Below are 22500 nucleotides of genomic sequence, written 5' to 3'. Positions count from 1 at the left end.
TATAAATGCATGCAATCAGTAGCCACGTTGATATACTGAATCGAACAGTAGTGTAGCAGCTCTCGTAAGCTGCTATTGTTTGGTATTGTAAGCGGCTTCTAGTGTTTTTTTAAAGTCTAAGTCATTGTTTCAATTGCTTAGTCTTTTGTTTTTGGCTAGGGTAGCGAGCCAATCACATTATACGTTACGAGAGCTGCTACATGACTCGAAACGAAAGAATAATTTTACATTATAGAGGTATCCAACATGGTTTTCCTTTCCTAATCTTTTCCTCTGATTTCGCCTTCTTGTCTATTTTTTCATGAAGCCAAATTATGCTAATCTCGACTTAAAATTAATAGTTATGTAGATCATCACAGTTACTTAAGCAGTAACGAAAGGAAAGCCTTAATTTGTTACGTGATTCTCTCTGCAGTTCGAAAGTATGGCTTTCACATATGAACGCTCATCATAAAAAAAATCCTGACTTTGCGGTTACAGTTTTTTGATAAAACAATAACTATTACTTTGCTATACTTGCAAAACACTTTTCAACTCTTGAAATTGGAATCATGGTTACATTTTATTGCAACTTTGAGTTATTAACCTTGGAACAACTCATCTCAGGACATGAACGCACTGTAAGTTCTGATTAGTGTAGTGGTCTTTTCACGATATTATTATGATTTCACGAACACTCTCCTTAAACTGTGGTTGCATACTGCTTGAAAGTTGGATGACATTCTGGTGGTACGTGTACATACTTTATTTTTGTTGCTTTTGTAGGTTAATCAGTACATGAGTCGAGCAGAAGAACTGAAACAATGTTTTAAGATAAAAACACACAGCAACCCTGATGAACTACTGGCACGTTACAGCAGTGAACACACTGAGCTTAGGGAGGCACTTCAACTTGCAAACATTGCTGAGATTAGAGTAAGTATTTGTTAAAAAGACCTAAGCTCAAAACTCATCCCTACATTTAATAGCAAGATAGTTTTACTTGGAAGTTGCATCTCTCTCGGGGGTGGGATGGCGGGGGGGGGGGGGGGGGGGGCGGGGTTCTATAGGTAATTCGAGTACGTGCCTGAAAAATGTATTTGAATAACCTTTATGAGTACTTAACACTCCAAAATAGATTTAAATTTAGTGTGGGCTTTTCGACTCGTAATGGCTCCTTCTGTACAATTTTTTGAAATTGTAAAAAACGGGCCATAGATTTTTGCTGATTTTTTCACTATTCCATGAAGACACCGTTCTCAGCAAATACATGAAATAAAAAATGGGGGTCACCGTTCGTTCATAGGAGAAAATAGAGAGCTTTAGCAACGACGACGGCGGCGGCAACGAGATCGTCATCTCAAAATATAAATTCATGTACATTCAATGCAAAACCAGGATGTCACCTTAAGTGAAGCTATGATCCTCGTATTTGTGAACGCAATTGTAGCTATTGCGTAGAGAAGCCTGAAAAATTCAGGACTTCACCGGGGTTTGAACCCATGACCTCGCGATGCATAACCAATGGAGCTATGAAAGCACTAATGTTGGGAGCTGCATGGTCATTTGTGGGTATTCAATGGTGCTCTTGTACTGAAAGTGATGTATAATAATTATTCACCAATATTCACCGAGCCTGAGCTAGTATAATTACATAGGTGATTATTTGAAAAATATGCATTTTCTTTAAAACAATTTCTTCGTCTGTCACCTCGACACAACAGCTTGCGGGCATTTTGAAAAGACCGTTAAGGTGATTGTCGCGGAATATTCACCTTAAGTACAACCAATCAGCGCAGAGAATTTTCATTATTCACCTATGAAATTATACTAAGATAAAGTATTAACCCAGGGGAATGAAATGAAGAGATGTATTTTATCGATGGTGACTTGGGGATACTCGGAAGAAATCGATAAAGTAAATCCTTGATTTTGTTCACCGGGATTAACACAAACATGTAATATTTCTTTCAGTACAATCAGGAATATGCTACATTTTAACATTTACATTGCTGCAATGTGGCGGGACAATTGACACATTAACCTACAATCAGTGGCAAAAGTAGTTGGGACGCTAGTGTCAGAATGGGCCTGAAAACCTCTCAGACGTCAGAAACTAAGCATAACTGTCAAAATTCCACTGAAAGCTTCAAAATACAAGTCCCCCCCCCTCCCCCCAATCAATGAAGGAAATGTATGTTCACTATTGGCAACATTGTTCTGGGGGGGGGGGGGGGAGGGGGCAATTTTTTCAAACTCAGTAAGAAAACCAACTTCAAGTGGTGAGTGTCCCAAGACTTTTGCCGCTGATTTTGTAGTTTAATGGCTTTGCTCCCGCGGGTCTCCAGTACCTCAGTGGTAGAGCATCCGAAGTATTAATTGAGTTCCGATGTACGTTCTACTTCTGCAAAGGAGCACTCGGATTTTTTCCGAGTATTCCCGAGTCACCGTCGATAAAATAAATCTCTTAAATGGTGTTCTTGTTTTATTTTTTTTTCGTTGAAGTGTATATTTATCTTTTTTTGTGTTTGTATTACTTGCAAAGAGATTTCACAACTGTGAAGATCTGGTGACAATATTGCTTGTTCTTTGCAACTTGCAAAACATTTAAGGCCTGAAAAACCATTTTTGAAAAGGCGATCTGCTTACTGTTAAAAGCTGCTACTTTAACAGAAGGTTAGGGTACAACCTCATACCCAGGGTCTCTCTTTTCTGCCTTCTTTGTCGTGGAGAAAAAGACCCTGGTTCAGGCTGGTCACGTGTCTCCCAGAATCTGGAAGGTTCACCAAATGTGTTATAGAGGAGGGGTGGCAATGTAGGCCTTGTTGACATTGCGAAGAAGGGAATTGGCCCGATCAGCACGCAATTGATTTTGTGGCCAGATGACCATCCACAAAACGTTTGACTATGTACTACGCATATGGAATTCGACGTAAAAAGCAAAAAGTTTGGTCAAATCGACCGGGCGCCACAGAAAATATACTCGTGTCATTCAAGTTTTCACCCGTGTGAAGGTCCGGATCAACAAAGAATGCTAATAGTCTGCGACAATTTTAAAGAAAAGAAGATTTTGTTGTGCAAGAAAACAAGCGAAATGTTTATCCATGGGAAACAAACATGTTCAGCGATCATTTGGTGTTAAGTTCTTATGTCACGGATCGACCTCAAATCGTCAAATCAAACTGTATTAACGTGTGCAGGTATTTTGTTTTGTTCTTCGAGGTTCGAATCTTTGAAGTTAGAATTTCGAATCTTAAACATTTTGATTCCTAAATTCGCAATCTTGTACAGCGAGTAGACAGTTTTGACTTACGATATTTATATTTCAACAACTTCGTGTAAATTGTCGATGTCGTGGCCAAAACGCGGGGCGCATTTGTACGGGAGAATAACGACAAAAATTGAAGCATAAAATGTTGGAAAAAAAAAAGACACCCGACCCGATTTCCCCTAAACACCCTAAAATAAAGTGACATAGCCCCTTTAAAAGCATCGTTTTTATAACCTACTTATAACAATATAACAAGTAGATGACACCACATCTGCGGTGATGGGTTATGCCTTTTGCAGATCACACAATTAGAATTAGAATTAGAAATAAGTACAAAAGGTGTTCATGATGCATGCCAGGCCATGTGGTAATTTTTTTATTTTCTGGGTTGGTGATACAGGATGAGCATGGTGCATATGATGGCGCATTGTCACAGTATCAGCTCGCACTTGAATCATTGTTACCGATATTATCAGGTGAGAGAACGAAAAGCCAGTTTCATGGGTGTCCCACTGTTGTTGCTTCCAGAAAAGATACAATTTTTGAGAAATACAGTATTCCTCAAAGTTTGTAATTCCTTACTTTTATATCATTGCTGGAGAAAATACTGTAAGTGTTGCCAACATTTCATTGTGTATTTTTTGTAACTTTGAACTTTGAAAAAACTACAAGTAAGAGTTGCCTAGTTGACTGTTTGACAACTTTTAAGTTCTTGCCGGCTTAAAGTGCTACTATGATCAGAAAAGTCTGTTTGCTTAATACCTGACTGGCAGAATTTTGAGCTTTGATTTTTATACAAAAGCTGTTTGCTTTGAGTGTAAGTTTTGGATTTCACGGTCCACCGTTACTCACCTTCACACTCGAGAGGGTTGGATCTCATTTACTCACTTGCTTAGAATTTCAGTGTTTGAATTCAGGTTATTATAAATGCAAAACATGGGTTCAAAAGTCTGAAAGCCCGAAACCCCCCTTCACCCCCCCCCCCCTCCCCCCGAAACTCCCGTGCTGCATATTAATGCAACCACAGGGGCTGCGTACGCACGCATTGCATTCTTAAACTATCAAGTTTTTTACCTCATTTTCTCCTCGATCCAGCTCTCTCAAGATTTTAAAGTTAGTAATGGCGGACCATAAATAGAGAAATTCCAGTTAAGATAAATAGGTGTCTTTTGAAATCAAGGCTTTAAACTTGGGTCATTTAGTGTTTAGTTAACGATTTTGAAATCCAAATAAAATTTTATTTTTGGTCATAGTAGCATTTTAAACTGGAAACCGAGCAAACCGAGATCGACCCCTCAACATTACGCCTCCCCGATAGCGCGGTTTCACTTTCACTGACTGAAATAACACTTTTTTGCGACAGTCTAAAAAGTTTTCCGTTCTGCTCTTTACTGCTGTCCTCTGAAAACAGCCATTCTTCTCTCTAGCAAGCTTTCCCGCACGAAAGGTCGCTACTCCGCTACTCCGCTCACTACTACGCTATCCCTGCACCCCGGGCTTTATGAGTAAATTTGATTATTCTTTTGTTTGGACATCTCCCTTGGGATTTGTGAGACAAAGAAAACAGAACTGAGCCGTGAAATTTGATCATAAAGCCTCGCAACCATGTCTTAATATTGATACATCGAAGATGGCCTTCACTTTGTTATGCGCAGTGCAATACTAGGAAATCACCTGAAACAAAATAACGGCTGCAAGTAAACGGTCTCTTGGTGTTATGTTTGGGTGAATAGGGTAAGCTTGGTGTCTGGTATGAAATTTTCATGTCTTCCTGGAAGAGATACATGAAAGATATTATGCATCGTCAAATAAGAACTCGGAAAAATTCGAGCCCCAGATGGGATTTGAACCCATGACTCTCCGTGAACTAGTTCAGATGGTCTGTGGTGAGAGTCGTACTCCATACCCACATTTCACCCTTGCTCACCACTGAGTCTCCAGTAGCTCAGCGGTAGCTCAGAGCATCGGTAGTAGATCACGGAGGGTCAAATCCCATCTGGGGCTCGGATTTTTCCGAGTTCCCATTTGACAATGCATGATATCGTTTCATGTATTTATTACATTACTCGCTTGGGTGGTTCCTGGAAGAGCTTCCCTTAATTAATGGAAGCAACGTCATCCCTGCTGTTATCATGACCTTACAGATTTAATATCTAATACTGAGTTTTATCTTTAGTAACACCCCGTGGGCCTTACAAGGAAGCACTGCATTTAGAGGTGATGTCATCAATCCTGCAGAAATGTACATATTTTTTTTCATATTGTGTGAAATAGAAATATATTTTTTTCACAAGCATCGAACGAATTGTTTAAAACACTCTCTCGGTAAACTTATACTTGAACAGCGAAGTGCCAGGATCATTTTTTCATATTCTAGTAATACAAAAATCCAGGGACGTAATTTGGGATCTTTTCCATTTGCTTTCGTGTAGGTGAACAAGTATATGAGGAGGGCTGAAGAAATCAAGCTGTATTTTAAGGTAAATCGGATGGGTGTAGTGTCTAAAGAGACTTTGGTCCAGCGTCCGAGGTGGAAAGTCGAACCACACAAATTGGGTTTATCAAATTATTGGAAGGGAAATTAACCCCCGTTAGAAAGATTTGTGAGCTGGTGTTTCGAGCGTTAGCCCTTCGTTTGAAGGAAGTAAGTAATTGTAGGTTTTAAGTGGTTTATGTCGCTTTTCATGTACATCCTTGGTGCAGGAATGGCGGAGTGGTGAGAGCACTCGATTCCCAGATTCGGCGTCATATGTGGGTTGAGTTTGTTGGTTCTCCACTCTGCACCGAGAGGTTTTCTCCTGGTACTCCGGTTTTCCCTCTCCTCAAAAACCAACATTTGATTTGTGGTAATTGTTGATTTCATTTAAGGGTGTCCCCAGTTCTTTTCCTTTTTAAAGTTCCTTTTCTTGTCCTGAGAAAGCTCACTGCCATCAATGTCAAACCGGTTTCCACACTTTCAACAAACGTTAAGGTAGCTCTGAAATGTTTTTTCCAAAATGTTTTTAAGCTTTTGTAATAGTTCTATTTCAAATTGCTTATTACTATTCTACAATAAAATTGGGGGTCACCGAGTTCATTTTTTTTTAGATTTAAGCAAGTAAAGACGAAATACAGATGTTTTTGGAGAGCTTTTATGTTGCCATGGTAACCTATTTTGTCACAATAATGGGCTCATTTTGTTAAGCAATAATTGGTGTTTAATGCGGTACCATAACGTTGCTGTTACGTGATACAGTGTAGTAGTTATAACCCATCTAATAAGAAGGTCTTTAAAAATGGTGAAACTGGTTCCAACCACCTTTTACCTTTTGAATTCAACTGTCTATAACAAACAACATTTCCCTGAGCTGAACCTGTTCACCCTGGAAGTATCCACATCCATGTAAAACCCCTAGCAGTTATATTAATTTTGGATTATTGAACTGCGTGCGTTCGATAATCAAATAAGAAGCTCCGTACAAAACACATGCGGGCGTCCCTGCAAACAACCATGCCTACAGAAAATGTTTCCCAGATCGTTTCGAAACGGACATTTAAACTTGAACAAACTTAGGTAGCGTTTATCGTCTGTCAAATACAATAACAAAATCGGCTATTCAGTCCATCCGATGTGCTTTTAGACCTTCTAAATGCATCGAATATTCCAAGTAAACGCTTCTAGAGCGTCTTGTATTTTTTCTTATTCTTTGCTTACAACTCCTTAAAGTGCTACTTCGACCAAAAAAACAATACTTCTTTTTCTTTGGATTTCAAAACTATGTTAATTAAACACTAAGTTACCCAAGTTTTAATTTCTGGTTTTAAAAGGACACCTGTTTATTTTAACTGTAATTTTCTTATTTATTGGTCCGCCAGTACTAACTTTAAAATCTTGAGAGAGCTGGGTCGAGGCGAAAATGACGTCAAAGACTCACTAGTTCAAGATGCAACGCGTGTTTATGCTCCTGAATTAATATGCAGCACGGAAGTTTCGGACTTTCAGACTTTTAAACTCGTGATTTGCATATATAATAAGTTGCGTTTACACGCTGAAATTTTGAACTAGTGAGTAAACGACGTCATTTTCCTAGATCCAACCCTCTGAGGTCCAATCGGTCAGTTTGGGACGTGAGTAATTGCGGACCGTGAAATCTAAACAGCCTTTGGATAAAACTCAAAGCTCAAATGTTTGCCAGTCAGGTGTTAAGCGAACACGCTTTCAAAATCTGAAGAAAAAAAGGACATGATTTTTTGATCATACTAAAGTAGCACTAAGGTGGCTGGAACCAGTTCCACTACTTTGAAGAGACCGTCTTATTAGAAGGGTTGTCACTATAGCACTGCATCACGCAACAGCAATGTTATGGTACCTATGAAACACCAATTATTGCTTAACAAAATGCACCCACTATGTTTCGTCTTTACTTGCTTATATCTCAGAAATGAGCTACCTTAAGTTTACTTAAGTTCATTTTTGAGATATAAGCTAGTAACGACGAAATATAGGGTGTTTTTGAGAACTTTCATGTTGCCATGATAACCTATTACGTCACAATAGTGGACGCATTTTGTTAATGAATAATTGATACAATATAGTAGTTATAACCCTTGAAATAAGGTCTCTGAAAAGTAGTGAAACTGGTTCCATCCACCTTAAGTTGCTTATCTAGCAGCGATGATCTCTACAACTTTCATTTCATTTTCATCCCGCAGTTTAAATATCAACTACTTAATAACCAAGAGTGAGGTCGTTACAGCAAAATCTCAAACTGAGGCCTTGCCGTATTGATCGAGCGACAGCGAGGTCAATACAGGTAGGCCGAGGTTTGAAATTTTGCTGTAACGACCGAACGGTCGAGGTTATTAAGTTGTTTATTATATGGCTAACAGAACGGTTCTAAAGAAGAAAAAACAAATTTGCGTAATCCATAATCCGCTCGTGGGCATTACGGGAAAATAATTCCCTAGCGCTTAGCTGCTCTTAGCCAATCAGAGCACGCGTTATATCGGCGAGAAACACTAGCCATATAACAAAAGTAATTTAATACATTTTAAAATCACAAAAATCAAGTTACTAGCGAAACATTGGAGCATATGTAATTGTGTTTTGAACAACTTCACATTGAGACCATAGGTAGCTATGTAGCTGGTAAAATCCGTTCTCAGGTTGAATCCGTTTTTAATGAAAAGAACTGTGTTGTTTGAGCATGTTCGTCGTGGTTGTAGTGTAGTGGTGAAGACCTGGAGGGTCTGAGTTCGAGCAGCGGTAAGTGCATAGTACAATGCTTTGTTCCCTTACTATGTGTATGAATACATGATACATGAAGAACATGTGTTTAGATGCGCAAGACAGCTTGAGGAAAGGTATAGGTGCTTTCAACCCTTTGTAGGGGGTCTGAATAGCTGCTTTAAACTGGGTAGAGTGCATATTCAACCGAGGTAAAATGAGGATCACCAATATAACCTACAATACTTGTCAAAAATCTTGAAACACTTGTGTCTGTTTCCCCTTCCCCAATGTTGATTTGGGTATCACAGTGGTCTCGCAGTGCTTCAAAACACGCGTGGCTCAACATTGGGGAGGGAGAAGGCACATTTCAGTGGGGAAAACAGTGTGAAGTAGAAATCTCAGGATTTTTCCAGAAAATTCGGGAGAAACGGTGTCTGTTTCGACGATTTGTGACGATTATGGTAGGTAAATACAGATTCAACCTTAGGCCAGATTTGACCGACAACAGCTACACCAAACAATTGCAAGCCAATCCTTACGAGGCCGCATTGAAATTTTGAAGCGTTTTTCCCTGAGAAAAACGTCGAAAATGAGCTTACACTAATATCTCGGGAACTCTCTACTGCGCCAATCCTGCATCCCAGTAATGCCGGCGGTTTCCCGTTTTGATTTCAACACTCTGGTTAAGGAAATGTTGTCATTCGCGACTTTTATTTGTTTCAAAATTTATTGATGATAGCATTTATTGAGTATTTCCAACGAATGGAAAGTTAATGCAATTTGTCTTACATTAGTTGAATAAAGAAAAAATGAAAGTTATGCCCAGTGCTACAGACGAAGAACAGTCGCGTGAGTATTCAAATTAAGTGCTCTCACACATATTTTCTGGTAATATTACTCTGATTCATTCAGTGCATGTAAAAATAATAATAATTAAAAAAAAAAAGTCTCCGCTTACGAGCCAGAAGGCTCATCAGGCCGGCGCTTATCTCCGGTTTCTGTAGCATGAAGCGACTAGGAGTATTTGTACTCCCCCCTGGATGGGATGCTAGTCCATCGCAGGGTTACCCCCAGCATTACGCCGGTACCCATTTATACACCTGGGTGGAGAGAGGCACCGTGAGAGTAAAGTGTCTTGCCCAAGAACACAACACAATGTCCCGTGCCAGGCCCCGAACCCGGACCACTCGATCCGGAGTCGAGCGCACTAACCATGAGGCCACCATAATAACTTAACAGAAATTAGTTATCTCGCAGCATACATAACATTTTTCCGAGTTCCCAGTTGATGATAATGCTTGATATCTTTCATGTATCCCATTACTTGCTTGGGTGGTTGGTGTTTGTTTATTTATTTTAATTGGGTTTTTGTTATTTTTATTTTAAACAGTAGGAAACAGGGGACAGGGGACACAGCACCCTTCCCTTGAAATAAATGGGTATAAATGAGTACACTAAACGCGTCATTCTATATGCTGCACAGAACGCTCGCGGAGGGGGGGGAAGATAAAAGAATACGCGTGCGCACTCTTCCTTTCACTTTAATGATGACAGAAAGGGCCTCCCAATCCTCTATCTCTGTGTGCTTTTAAAATGGCGGTCCATTACAAAAGTTGAACCCGTAACAAGTGTCCACCTCCCTAAAAACGCCAGTCAGTGGGATATATCCTCTGACCAGTCGACAACGCCCTTACCCTTTCGCCCCTGAGCGGGGTTCCCTTTTGATGAGAAAAATCGTCCGGCATTGGACAGTAACATCTGTAAGAGATACTTCGAGTAAGGAGAGGATTGAAGGGGACGTGGATATTGTAAGCTCTGTCGCCTCTAAGGTGTTCCACATTGGCCAGTAAAATCGTCCGGCATTACACTGACTGAGATCTTTAAAGTGCACCCATATAATAACCTCAAGTATTTTTATTTTTTCAGCTAAATATGTTCACCTTCAACAAACATATTCTACCATTTCTCCTCAAAATTCACTTTTTGTGTGCCAAAAAGATACGTAAGTCCGCAAAAATAGTCGTAATTTTTACCCCCGGCCAAAGCTAAAGAGGCACGTGTCTATTCTGTATTTGACGCCACAAACTGCTTTGCAAGTCTTTTGACAACGACGGAGAATGCAAAGCAGTTTGTAACGTATTAAACGATAGAAATAGTAGCTACGATTTTTGTGTCATTGGATTGCGTTGCCTTGCTGGATAACTATGATAATAGATATAATCATTTAAGCAAATTGCTTCGCCTCATAAGTTCCGGTACTTTTAATGTTAAGTTCTTTTGAATGGGTAAGTGTTTTCATGCTAAATTAAGGAATATTCTTTGATAAGTTAAAAATTATCCTTGCCGCTCTACAGTGCTATCGTTCCAATCAATCAAAAAGCTCGGCATTAAAGCACGACCCCCACAGAGCCAGGCCGTAAGTTACTGGTGGCAATATGACTTTGAAATAAAAGTTAATATGATCATCCTTTGGTAAAAACCTCGACCTCCTAATTAGGTCTAGCTTCTTTGCGAAAGTGTTCTTGAGATCCAACATATGCATGCGGCACCCAGGAGAGGTTATCGTCAACTGTTATACCCAGTAAGCGAGATTTGTTAACCCACCCTATGGCATCAATGCCGATGTGAATTGGCGCAACTGGCCCCATTGCGCGGGTTTTACAAATTAGCATGGCTTCCCTTTTTTGCGGATGCGGGATAAGGCGATTTAAAATACACCAATCATACAGTTCATCTAAAGCTTTGTCTAACTGAGCAACCTCTTCGTCTGCCATTTTTTTAATGCAGTAAATCGTAACGTCATCAGCTAATAAGTAAACGGAGCTGATTTCATACTTGACAGTGGATCGTTGACAAACAAAGAGAAAAGTGTAGGGCCGAGCACTGATCCGTTTGGGATACCGACGGATGCAGGCCAGCTAAATTTTTATTGGGAATGTTTTAATTGGTTTTTGATACCACTAACCGTTATTTTTTCCAAGCGAGGTCTTCTACTATATTTCTGGAAGCAACTTTTTTTCATTTCTCCTCTGGCCGTGTTTTTACTTGTTCTCGCGGTTCCAGATCAGTTTCATGATAACAGCGGTCTCTTTTGAGTTTTCAATAAGTGTTTTTTAAATCTAGATTGTAATATTTTAAAGTAATTAAAAATAGCACCTGTTTATCATAATTATTGTTCTCTTCTTCCTGGAACAGTATGCCAGATAAATTTATGGAAAAGGCGGCGCTTATGCTCGTCCTTTCCTTCTTTTATCTGTTTAACTTTTGTTATGTAACAATCATAAATCGTCATTTTCTCTGTAAATTTACTGTGTAACTAATTCTAGAGTATGGTGACTCGTCTCTTGCAATTTTTGTGACTTGTCATACTCCGATCGCGCTAATCTTATTTTGGCAAACCTGTAAAATACTGTCGAAGAAAACGATTTTCTTTGTTGTGGAAAAAATGTCAATGTGCTGACGCGTAGGCGTGGCACGCATCGTTTTGACGTGCGATTGGCACTTTATAGATCAGTCAGACAAGGAGCCCATCTGGAGCGTGCAACTTCCATACAGCGTCTGTGAAACGGCATTTTCACAAGTACGTTTATTTTTAGACTAGCCCTTCCTGCGAATTAGGTCAAAAAACAAAGGCAGTTCCGGATCGGTGACCCTATGACGTCAGCTTAATTTCTTGTAATTGGTCATCGGGCTCCTGTGGGAGTCTCATTCGCGGGAAATTCAATCTAAAAATAAATCGGTCTGTGAAAACGCCGTTACACGAACACGGTAGAGTTGTAGGCTCCGGGTCATGGGTTCCTGGTCAGTCTAAGAACATATAAAAAGGGCTGTATACCTTACAAATAGGGTCAGAGCAAGAATAGTTGAACGAGAGCTGTAAGATCGACCTGAGAACGCCAAATAAAGAAGTCAAACAGCAGGATTGTTGAGGAGTCTTTCTTCCCCTAAAAGATTTCCTTCAACAAGCTGGTGGAGAATCCGGGTACTCTCGCAGCAACCGAGTGCAACAAAGGGACTATTGGGATCCAGTTCCAGCAAACAACCTGCCGACCACCCTGACCGGACGTAAAAGAGAAAGGAAGAGGGGGACAGAAAGGCCTGAACAAAATCCAGGAAGACGGTAAGAAATAAAAATTGAAGTCTAGAAGAAAAAAAATTATAGAAGAAGAAGAAGGAAAGGAAGGCAGAGCAAGAAACCTTACCAGATTATTAGCCCTACAAGGAGAAAGCTGTCACACTTTGGGGCAGGAAGATGTACTGACTGAGCCTCGAGCATAAGAAGTAAATCATTCCACTGAATGATTTGGGGTTCCATCCCGGGGTTCCATCTAAAGTCGTTGAAAAAATGACCTCCGCTTTTTCAGCTCCCACCAATGCGAAATTAGATGTCGGGGGACTACAAAAAGACCTGTAAAGAATATTTAATGGATAAGAAGAAACGTTTTCCAATGTTTGCAGCACGCTTTAGAAGAATGATTCGAAATTTCCCCTTTCCTTTTTCAAGAAGATTTGTTACAGTTTCACTAAATGCTTCCCTCGACACATCGTTCCACAGCAGGATCTGCTCAGCGCACTGCAGCCACCTTCCATTGCATCCCTCCTCGGTACAAGGATCTTCCACGAATTTCTGTAAGATCTCTAGCCTCGACATTTTGCTTCTTCGGAGCACTTCACTTTCCCTCTCCATGTCCCAAGCTGTTGAGATACCTTCCTCAACCGCCCTGGCCGCAAGACCACTGAACCACTTTTGATTTCGGCCCCTTACCATTCGAAACTGCTTTATAAACTGCATCCGCGAACGATTGTCTGTCCGGAAAAAATGCTGAGATCAGCTTGGCTACAAGTCAGTAGTACACGCTCCGCACTTTCGATGGCTCTAATTGTTCATCAAGGCTTTCTGATTGACTTTCAATGCTCGATAATTATTGCGGAAGCAACTCCATTTTATCGATATGTTCTAGCAAACTTATCTCGCTAGTTCGATCAGAAATATTCAATCGTTACATCCATTTATTAAAAATCATTACCGAAGCCGTCGATTCGTGAAAGCTGCAAATTTTACAATTTCACGCCGATCATAACATGCTTTTAAACACGTAGTATTTATTCCTAATTAAACCCCAAAAGTACATGAACAGCTAATAAGAAATTCCACTTGCAATCTCTTTTTTCAGTGTCATTCAGGTCGGTTTAATGAAGCCGCTGTGCTCTCGAATCGCGCATAACTTTTAAATTGAGCGTGCGACTGCGCGTTTCATGTCATGATTACTCTACAAGTAACGCCGAGCAGGGGCTCATACAGACAATCTTGGACAGAATAAAATGGAACAGAAATTCCCCCATCCCCATTAATCAAAGATGAAGCCGCACGAATGCCATAACGCGCCATCTTCCCATCATTGATTTTTGGGGGGAGGGGTGGTCTCAATTTTCCATTTAATTTGTCCAAGATTGTAGTTTCTCATAAGAATCGATTAGCAGTGTTGCTTGGAAACTACCAGGAAAGAGGAAAAAATAACATTTTTTGATATCCCTTAATTTAGCATAAAAACACCATCCCATTCAAAAGAACTTAACATTAAAGGAACCGCAACGTATGAGGCGATCTATAATCGTTGTTATCCAGCAAGGCAAAGCAATCCAATGAAAAAATCGTAGCTGCAATCTTTATCATTAACAATCATCTACAGACTAGACCTATGCCTCTTTCAGCTCTGACGTGGATCATAATTACGGCTAGTTTTCCTGACTTAGGCCCGGTTCAAACGTCGCATTTCACATGTGCCGAATACAACTTGAGAATTATCTGGATCTGAAATGCGACGTTTGAATCAATTAAATTCGACAGAATAGAATTAAATTCGACTTCTGCCGCGTCTTCGACTGAAGTTCGACAGTGGTTTCAAACGTCGCATTTCACATGTGCCGAATTATAAGGCATTATCATTCGATGTATTTTGTCCTTCTTTTTCATTGGACGAGAGCCCACCACGTGACCTGCAAATAACTGCCTACAAATAAGTGTTTTGCTGCAAATAGTATTCTGCCCATGCGCAATTGAAATCCCGCTCTTGTGAGAAAATGGCAGATCGGTTCCCCGTGCTGTCAGAGAATGATTCGACATCTTTAGTTGATCGAAAGAACAGTGAGAATACTAAAAAAGGACCAAAATTTGCACTCAACGTATTTCGAGAGTATCTCAAGGAAAGAAATGTAGACGAAGAGTCACTCGTGTCATCGACGCGAAGGACAAGTTGGCGAATGCATATGTACTGAAGAGATTTTATGCTGAAGCCAGAAAAAGAATGGCGAGCTTTATACCAAAGCTTCACTTGTCGGGATACGCTTTGAAAACTGTGAAATTCTTCAGCTTTGTTGATGCTTAGTGTTATTGAACGTTTGACTGTAAGAACAATTTGAAGTCTACAAATATAATTGTGCTGAGAAGGAAACCAATTGATTGGTGCCAACACTCGACTCTGCAAGGCAGCGCGCTTTCGGCTTTCCGGAAACAAAAACAAAAACAAACTCGGTGATCGAATGATAAAACAATTATTGACCTCGGTTATTGCAAAATATGGTGATTTGTCAGTGTCTCGCAGATCAATTATTGATCTGCTCGCCACTGACAAATCACGATATTTTGCTCAACGTCGTCCAATAATTGTTAATTATTATAGTAATTTCCGTTATTTTCCTTTACTCTTAGTATTTGAATTCAAATTCGTTGTAACTGCCATGTTTTATCACATTTTTTCCAGTATTATGTCAACATCCATTTACTATATATATGTACATAGAAGCAATCCAATGTAAACTCTCATTGTACGCGAAGAAGGCTGGTTTGGCCATCCGAAATATAATACACCACTAAAATATCAAATCTACGTTGTATCAGCTCTTCCTTAAAGCCGCGGCTACACGAGCGATTTTTGTCTCGCGCCGGTGATGCGATTTTTTTCAGATTTTGTCGCGTCGCCTGCGCGCCAGGGTGCCTACACTTGTGACAAATTTTGGCAACAAATTGAAGGCCGCGCGAATCGCATACTTCAAGAGACCTGGGCACTATAAACAGACATTCCTTCCTTCAATTTCATTGGCTAAATACTCTTTAGTCGCGTCGCAAGCACGGCCAAAAACTTGCAGGGTGGCTACACGGGCAACTATCTCGGCGATTTTGTCGCGAAAGTTTCAACTCTGGCGACTTTTTTCTTGCGATTTTTTCACCTGTCGCGTCGCCAGTTCAACGGTGGCTACACGTGTGATTTTCAGCTCGCGCTGGCGACGCGACAAAGTTTGAAAAAATCGCATCACCAGCGCGAGCAAAAAATCGCTCGTGTAGCAGCGGCTTAAAATATATATTTTGTAACGTTTTGTTAGTTTCACGAGAGTATGTATGTTTGGTTGCATAATACTGCTGAAGTATTTTTAGCGTGCTTGTAGGTGTCTCAAGGGGCTAGAACACTATTTAAGGGTTGTTAAGTTATGCAATAGCCATTCGAGGCATCTCTTTCAACCCTAGTTCTTTATTTTATTTACTGTTGTAATTTTCTCTGAGTTTGTGAAACTGTAATGCTGTTTTTTGTAACGCTTTACGCTCGCTGCATCAATAAACGAGATGCCCGCGCCTATTCTGTGTTTTGTGATTATGTCGGAACGAAAATAGGACGCAACGTGACAATTGCGTGACGCGATGGACTGACGTCACAAAAAACCGGTTAGGACCGGTAGAGCGAGCACGCGGGGAGAAAGGAGAAAGAAAAAACTTGTGGAGACTTAAGTTGTTAATAAATGTGTCGAAAAGTTAACCTGTGTGGAATAGCGTCAAGGAATCCTTGCGACACAAGTGGCGACCCTGCCAGGACACTTCAGGAGAAAAGGAGAGTTCTAAAACAAGCGACGAGAGAAATTCAAACACAAAGGTTTTTGCAGACCAAATGTCAACATGAGCGAGATCAAAACATTACAAGAGAAGATCGAAGGCAAACTGAAAATGCTTAACTTTACAGTAGAAGATACTGGGAAAATACTTGAAACCGAAGATGTAAAGGCCATCGAGAGACATGGGAACGCCTTAGAATCTATTATTGACAAAACGCATCAGCTTAAATTACAAGTTCAGGAGTTGCGAATCGAAAACAACGAGGACTTTAAAGAGATTAGAAGTTGGTCCGAAAATCTGGAAACCCGTATCGGTAAATATGAAGGGACTCTCAAACAAGTAAGGCATGTAGCCGCTGATATTAGTTCAGCCGAAGCGGAAAAACGCGAAAAAGAAAAACGGAAACGAATCTTGGATGAAGAAATCGAGTTGGAAAAGGCAAAATTTCAATGACCCTGGAGGATTCAGAGAATTGTAGTAGCGTTGCAGCAAAACTACCAAAGCTTGAGATATCGAAGTTTCAAGGAACCTTTCTTGATTGGATGAGGTTTTGGAATCAATTTGAAACTGAAATTGACAAAGCCAAGCTTACCCAAGTAGCAAAGTTTTCCTACCTGAAAGAGTTACTGGTACCCAGTGTCCGCGTATCCATCGATGGACTCCCTTTCACAACCGAAGGGTATGAACGGGCAAGAAGTATCTTAAAAACCAAGTATGGTAAATCCAGTGAGGTGGCAAACGCACATATGCAGTGTATTATTGGATTGTCCACAATTCATGGCGTGGATCCAGCTAAAATTCATGAATCCCATGAGAAGTTAACAAGTCAGATACAAGTCCTAGAGACCATGGGGAAGGTTAAAGAGATTGAAGGGTTCGTGCGAGCAACGCTTGATAAGGTTCCTGACATTCGAGCAGACCTAGTTCGTCTTGATGATGACTGGCAAGAGTGGGGATTTCCAGAACTAATCGAATCGTTGAGAAAGTGGTGCGACCGTAATCCCATACCCAGTAAAGATCAGATGTATACAACACCAGACGGCGATCATTCAAACCGTGACCCACCAATCCGCAGTCCATCAAACCGTGGCCTACCTATTCGCAGTCCACCGAATCGCGGCTCAACTATCCGTGACTCGTCGACCTGGTATCCATCAAATCAGCACCCTCGAAACCGCTATCCAACAAAGAAAAATCCTGCCTACCAAACCAAGGATGAAAGTGTGAAGGGTGGGCGTGTCTGTGTTTATTGCAATGATGAAGAACACCGCTCTGCAGAGTGTGGGAAGTTCCCTAACATCTCCCAGCGCAGGAGGACTTTATGTGACAAGAAGTTGTGCTTTAACTGCACGGGTATGAGACATCAGGCGCAAGAGTGTCGCAGCAAGAATGCCTGTCAACGCTGCGGCAACAGACGTCACACGTCTATTTGTGACAGGTTGCCTAGCAACAATCAGATGATGCTGGTGACAGGTGATCATGAGGGTTCGGTCATCTATCCAGTGGTGGTGGTGGTGGTCGATGGCATCAAGTGTAGAGTATTATTGGACACAGGGGCAGGTAGTTCATACGCGTCAGCAGCTCTAGTCGAACGGCTTAACAAGCTTCCAACACATGTTGAACATAAACAGATAGAAATGATGCTTTGCTCTGCAATCCAAAAGGTACGAAGTTATACAGTGAAGGTTGCAAGTGTCGATGGAAGGTTTGAGATGACGACAAAGGTCAATAAGGTAGATAAGGGAGTATTACTCACAGTCTCAAACCCGCGTTATGAAGAACTGATAACCAAGTATCCTCACCTGGAAGGAGTAGTAATGGATGACAAGGATAAGAAAGGTGAATTGCCCATCCACCTTATACTCGGCGCCAGTGAGTACTCAAGAATCAAAACCGAGACGAAACCGAGGATCGGTAAACCATCTGAGCCTATTGCTGAGCTCACTATGCTAGGGTGGGCGATGATGTCCTCTGGTAAAGAAACAGGCCTCTCTAACGTTTACTTGACGAAATCATCAACAGCAGATTATGAGCAACTCTGCAGTTTAGATGTCTTAGGACTCGAAGATAGACCAGAAACAGACCAGGAGAGCGTGTATGGTGAATTCATCGAGCAGCTACACCGAAGTGAGGAAGGTTGGTATGAAAGTGGGTTGTTGTGGAAGCCGGGTCATGGTCGTCTACTAACAAACGAACATGGTAGCATAGCAAGACTAGAAGGACTAGTAAGGAAGTTGCAGCGAGATCCAGACATGATTGATAAGTACGATGAAATCATTCAAGATCAGCTACAATTGCTGCTTTGTAGCAGCGTCCAAATGGCTCAAAAGTATCATGAAAGATGAGAAGACTCAAGACTATCTGGCCCATCATAACATCCTTTGGCAGTTTAATCTCTCTAGGGCCCCATGGTGGGGCGGTCAATTTGAACGGTTAGTAGGAGTTGTAAAGCAAGCTTTCTACAAGGCTATCGGTCGGGCCCTTCTGATGTTTAATGAGCTTGAAGAAGTAATCCTCGATGTAGAGGTGGCTGTCAATAATCGTCCATTATCTTATGTTGAAGATGATGTTGAGCTTCCTGTGCTGACTCCAGCCACCATGATGCCGTCGGTATAGTCAGTCTAACCTTCTGCCGGAGGAAGATGCAAATGCAGTTGAGGATGTGGATCTACGTAAGAGAGCGAGATATGTCCGTCGGTGCAAGGACGTTCTTTGGTCACGCTGGACTACAGACTACATAAGCAGCCTGAGGGAGAGGCACAATCTGAAACATAAGACCAAGGAATTGACCTTAAAAGTTGGTGATGTGGTTCTGATCCAGAGCGAGGAGCGCAACCGTAGGAAGTGGAATATCGGAATCGTTGTAAAACTTATCAAGGGGCGTGACGGAGTTGTGAGAGGAGCTAGGCTGAGAGCGGGGAAGTCAACGGTCGATCCAGCGAGAGACACCGCCGAGTCAACCAGTACAGCTTAATCCTCGAGCTAGAGATTTCACTCCGAGACGAGCGGCAGTAGTAGCTGCTCAGCGGATTAGAGACATTGCAGAGAAAGAAGGCGAAGGGACTGTTCCTGTTACCCAAGAGGGACTATGAACTGTTAGAACTTTTAAACTTGTTACTTGTATAAGAGAGTTACTGTTGCAATTGTTTAAACAGCGGAGGTGTGAATATATTTGCTCCACTAGCGTGTATCAAATAGGGGGAGAGTGTCGGAACGAAAATAGGACGCAACGTGACAATTGCGTGACGCGATGGACTGACGTCACAAAAAACCGATTAGGACCGGTAGAGCGAGCACGAGGGGAGAAAGGAGAAAGAAAAAATTCGTGGAGACTTAAGTTGTTAATAAATGTGTTGAAAAGTTAACCGGTGTGGAATAGCGTCAAGGAATCCTTGCGACAATTATTTAGATTAGTTACAAAATATTTTATAATCGTTTCAGTGTGATTAGAATATAAATTTAGTTTCATAATTATGGTAACGTATGACAAGCAGTTCTCATTGGCTAAATCAACCATAAAAGACGATCCGTCCAGTCGCGAGGGAAAGTCGTGAACTTTCAAAGTCCTTTCTTTTTTAAAATGGGCCAAAACTATAAGCAAAAAACGAAAACTAGCAATTTACAAAGCATCATGGTCAACTTATATTTTAAAGCAGTTTTATTAACACAAATGGGACCAAATCCACTCCTTGTCCTTTTTGGTCGTGAAACTGAATTAGCAGGCTCATATGTCTTATTTCTACATTGCATTCATCTCTGTATTCCGTTCATTAAAGTTCTGCGGCTAGTGAGAGGCGCGGTGGCCTCATGGTTAGTGCGCTCAACTCCGGATCGAGTAGTCTGGGTTTGGGTCCTGGCCGAGGATATTGTGTTGTGTTCTTGTGCAAGATACTTTACTCTCACGGTGCCTCTCTCCACCCAGGTGTATAAATGGGTACCGGCGAATTTAATACTGGGGGTAACCCCGCGATGGACTAGCATCCCATCCAGGGGGGAGTTGAAATACTCCAAGTCGCTTCATGCTACAGTAACCGGAGATAAGCGCCGGCTTGATGACCTTCTAGGCTCGTAGCAGACTTAATGGTCATGTTATATTTTAAAGCAGTTTAATTACGACGAATGGGACGAAATCCACTCCTTGTCCTTTTTGGTCGTGAAACTGCATTAACAGGCTCATATGTCTTATTTCTACATTGCATTCATCTCTGTATTCCGTTCATTACGGTTCTTCGGCTTTCGTTCATCATTTGTCTGATTAAATCGGTGATTGTTTTTGCTCGTGTGATAAATAAAAATTTGACGTTTGAATCAAATAGCGTTTTTTTCAGTCGATCAAAATAGGAGTTATATTCGGCACGTGTGAAATACGACGTTTGAACCGGGCCTTACGTAACTTTTTGTTGCACAAAAAGTGAAATTTCGAGGGAAAAGTAGCCTGAGTAGCAAGCGTTCCTGTTCGAACGAAGAGCTTCCAAACGATTTTCCGCAAACTGCTGGCCGCGTGAAAGTTGGGGCAAGAGACTGAAGGGAAAAGTGGTAAAGTATGTTTGTTGAAGGTAGAAATATTTACCTGAGTAAAGAAAAATATTTGAGGTTAGGTGCAATTTAAATTCCGCTCTTAGCTAGAAAGGAAAGAGGTACGAATCTTCCTTCAGCCATTGATTTGTTTGTTCTCGCATTTGTGCGATATAACTCATTCTTCTCTTTTGGCACTAATCTGGATCAGCACTCATTCATGAGATTACTTTCCGGCTTGCTTTAAGTATAAATTGTGGATTTTGGTATCAGATCCAGGTATTTCAATAAGGGTTGTTTCAAGAAATGATGGCTATGTGACCTTTAGTATATGACAGCCAGGAATCCTCGTATTTTACGTGCAATGGTTTGCGCGTTCTCGCATGCAAACGGACTCATCCCTTTGTAATCTTGTTAAATCAGTCCGTTGTTCACTTAGTAGCGATTATACTTTTCTAGGCCTAACAACTGCTGTTTTGTAAGTTACGTTCCTCCAGCTCTTGGAGGAAACAAAAATGCCTTCCATAATTAACTAATAAATTTATCCCACGTATTATTGTTAAAGAGATTTTTCTTTGGACAAAAAGGAAACCGGGTAAAACCTGTTAGCATCGACTAAACAAATTTCTTTTTACGGGTCTTCAGAGGCAGCAACTCCTTGAATTGCTATGTGGTTTGAGTTGTGATTGGGCATAAAAATGCAATTGTTTAATTCAATTCTCCTTCGCTGAATTGGTTTTCTATTGTCAGTGGGCTCACGTACCCTGCTTATTCATCTGTCGCTCGATATTAATGATCCATTTTGTGTTGCGGTTATGTTCGTAATAGAATGGAACGTTGCCATGTTTCGAGTTTCTTTGTCGTCATGTTGACTCTCAATTTTTATCTTAATCCGTCGTGTGGAGATCAACAAACGGGAACGGATACCTCAAAAATTCGACAAAGGCTACAGCTAAGCAAAACGCTGTTGTGAGTTAAATTGTTTCATATTTTTCTTTTAATTTGCAAATTCTTAACTCCAGTGTTCTGATCGAGAAGTATGACATTTGATATATCCGGCATTTGTTTCACTGCGAGTCCATCCATATTTTCACGATAAAATATACGGGCGACTTGTAAGACAAATCAGTGCTTTCGATCAACGATTTGTGCCACAGATCCAGAGTCTCTGCTGGGATGTACTCAACATGAAACTTGGTACGTTGGCACGAGTGAAGCAGAGAGGAATAGCTGATGTTCCGTCTTGGAGTATGCACTTATTGATCTATTACACATACCTCCGCCGAACGAGTTTGCAGAACAGGTTTTCTTTGACAAAAAAAATTCATATATTATTGTAAATTTGATTGTTTAGCAAGAAATATCAAGAGTTAAGTTATTCTGAGTTGAGTTTGGAAAATTACGTATTACTCTGTTGTGTTCTCAAGTTTCGGCGGCAAGCTTGATGTAAGTTTTGACAAAATGATGCAGCTGAATACTGGGCGGCTACAACCTTGTTCTCACACGTAATGGGATCCTTCGAGGGCCGAACTGATGTGTAAACATGCTGCCCCAACTTTCACTGATTTCAGCAAGGAAAATCCTTCCTCTGCCATGTAAAATGATCTTTCTTTTGTATAGTATATACAACATGATGCCGTTGGA

General features: G+C 40.9%; 1 protein-coding gene across 2 annotated transcripts in view; it reads left to right on the top strand.

Moving 5' to 3' along the window:
- Nucleotides 1-22500, top strand: part of LOC137992633 (serine/threonine-protein kinase ULK3-like) — a 65036-nt gene that overhangs the window by 31598 nt on the left and 10938 nt on the right. Inside the window, exons 11-15 of one of the 2 annotated variants that reach the window (XR_011121725.1) lie at nt 766-915; nt 3651-3726; nt 5427-5492; nt 5683-5730; nt 9254-9308. Coding sequence is in view for 1 of the 2 variants with exons in the window: in XM_068838080.1 (XP_068694181.1) it covers nt 766-915; nt 3651-3726; nt 5427-5467; nt 5683-5730; nt 9254-9308 (370 nt within the window). In the remaining variant the exon portion in view is untranslated. The remainder of the gene's footprint in view (nt 1-765; nt 916-3650; nt 3727-5426; nt 5493-5682; nt 5731-9253; nt 9309-22500) is intronic. The other variant, XM_068838080.1, reaches the window with a different exon arrangement.

The sequence above is a fragment of the Montipora foliosa genome, chromosome 2 (genome assembly GCF_036669935.1).
Source record: "Montipora foliosa isolate CH-2021 chromosome 2, ASM3666993v2, whole genome shotgun sequence".
Lineage (NCBI taxonomy): Eukaryota > Metazoa > Cnidaria > Anthozoa > Scleractinia > Acroporidae > Montipora > Montipora foliosa.
This window is presented reverse-complemented; position numbering and strand designations above follow the sequence as displayed.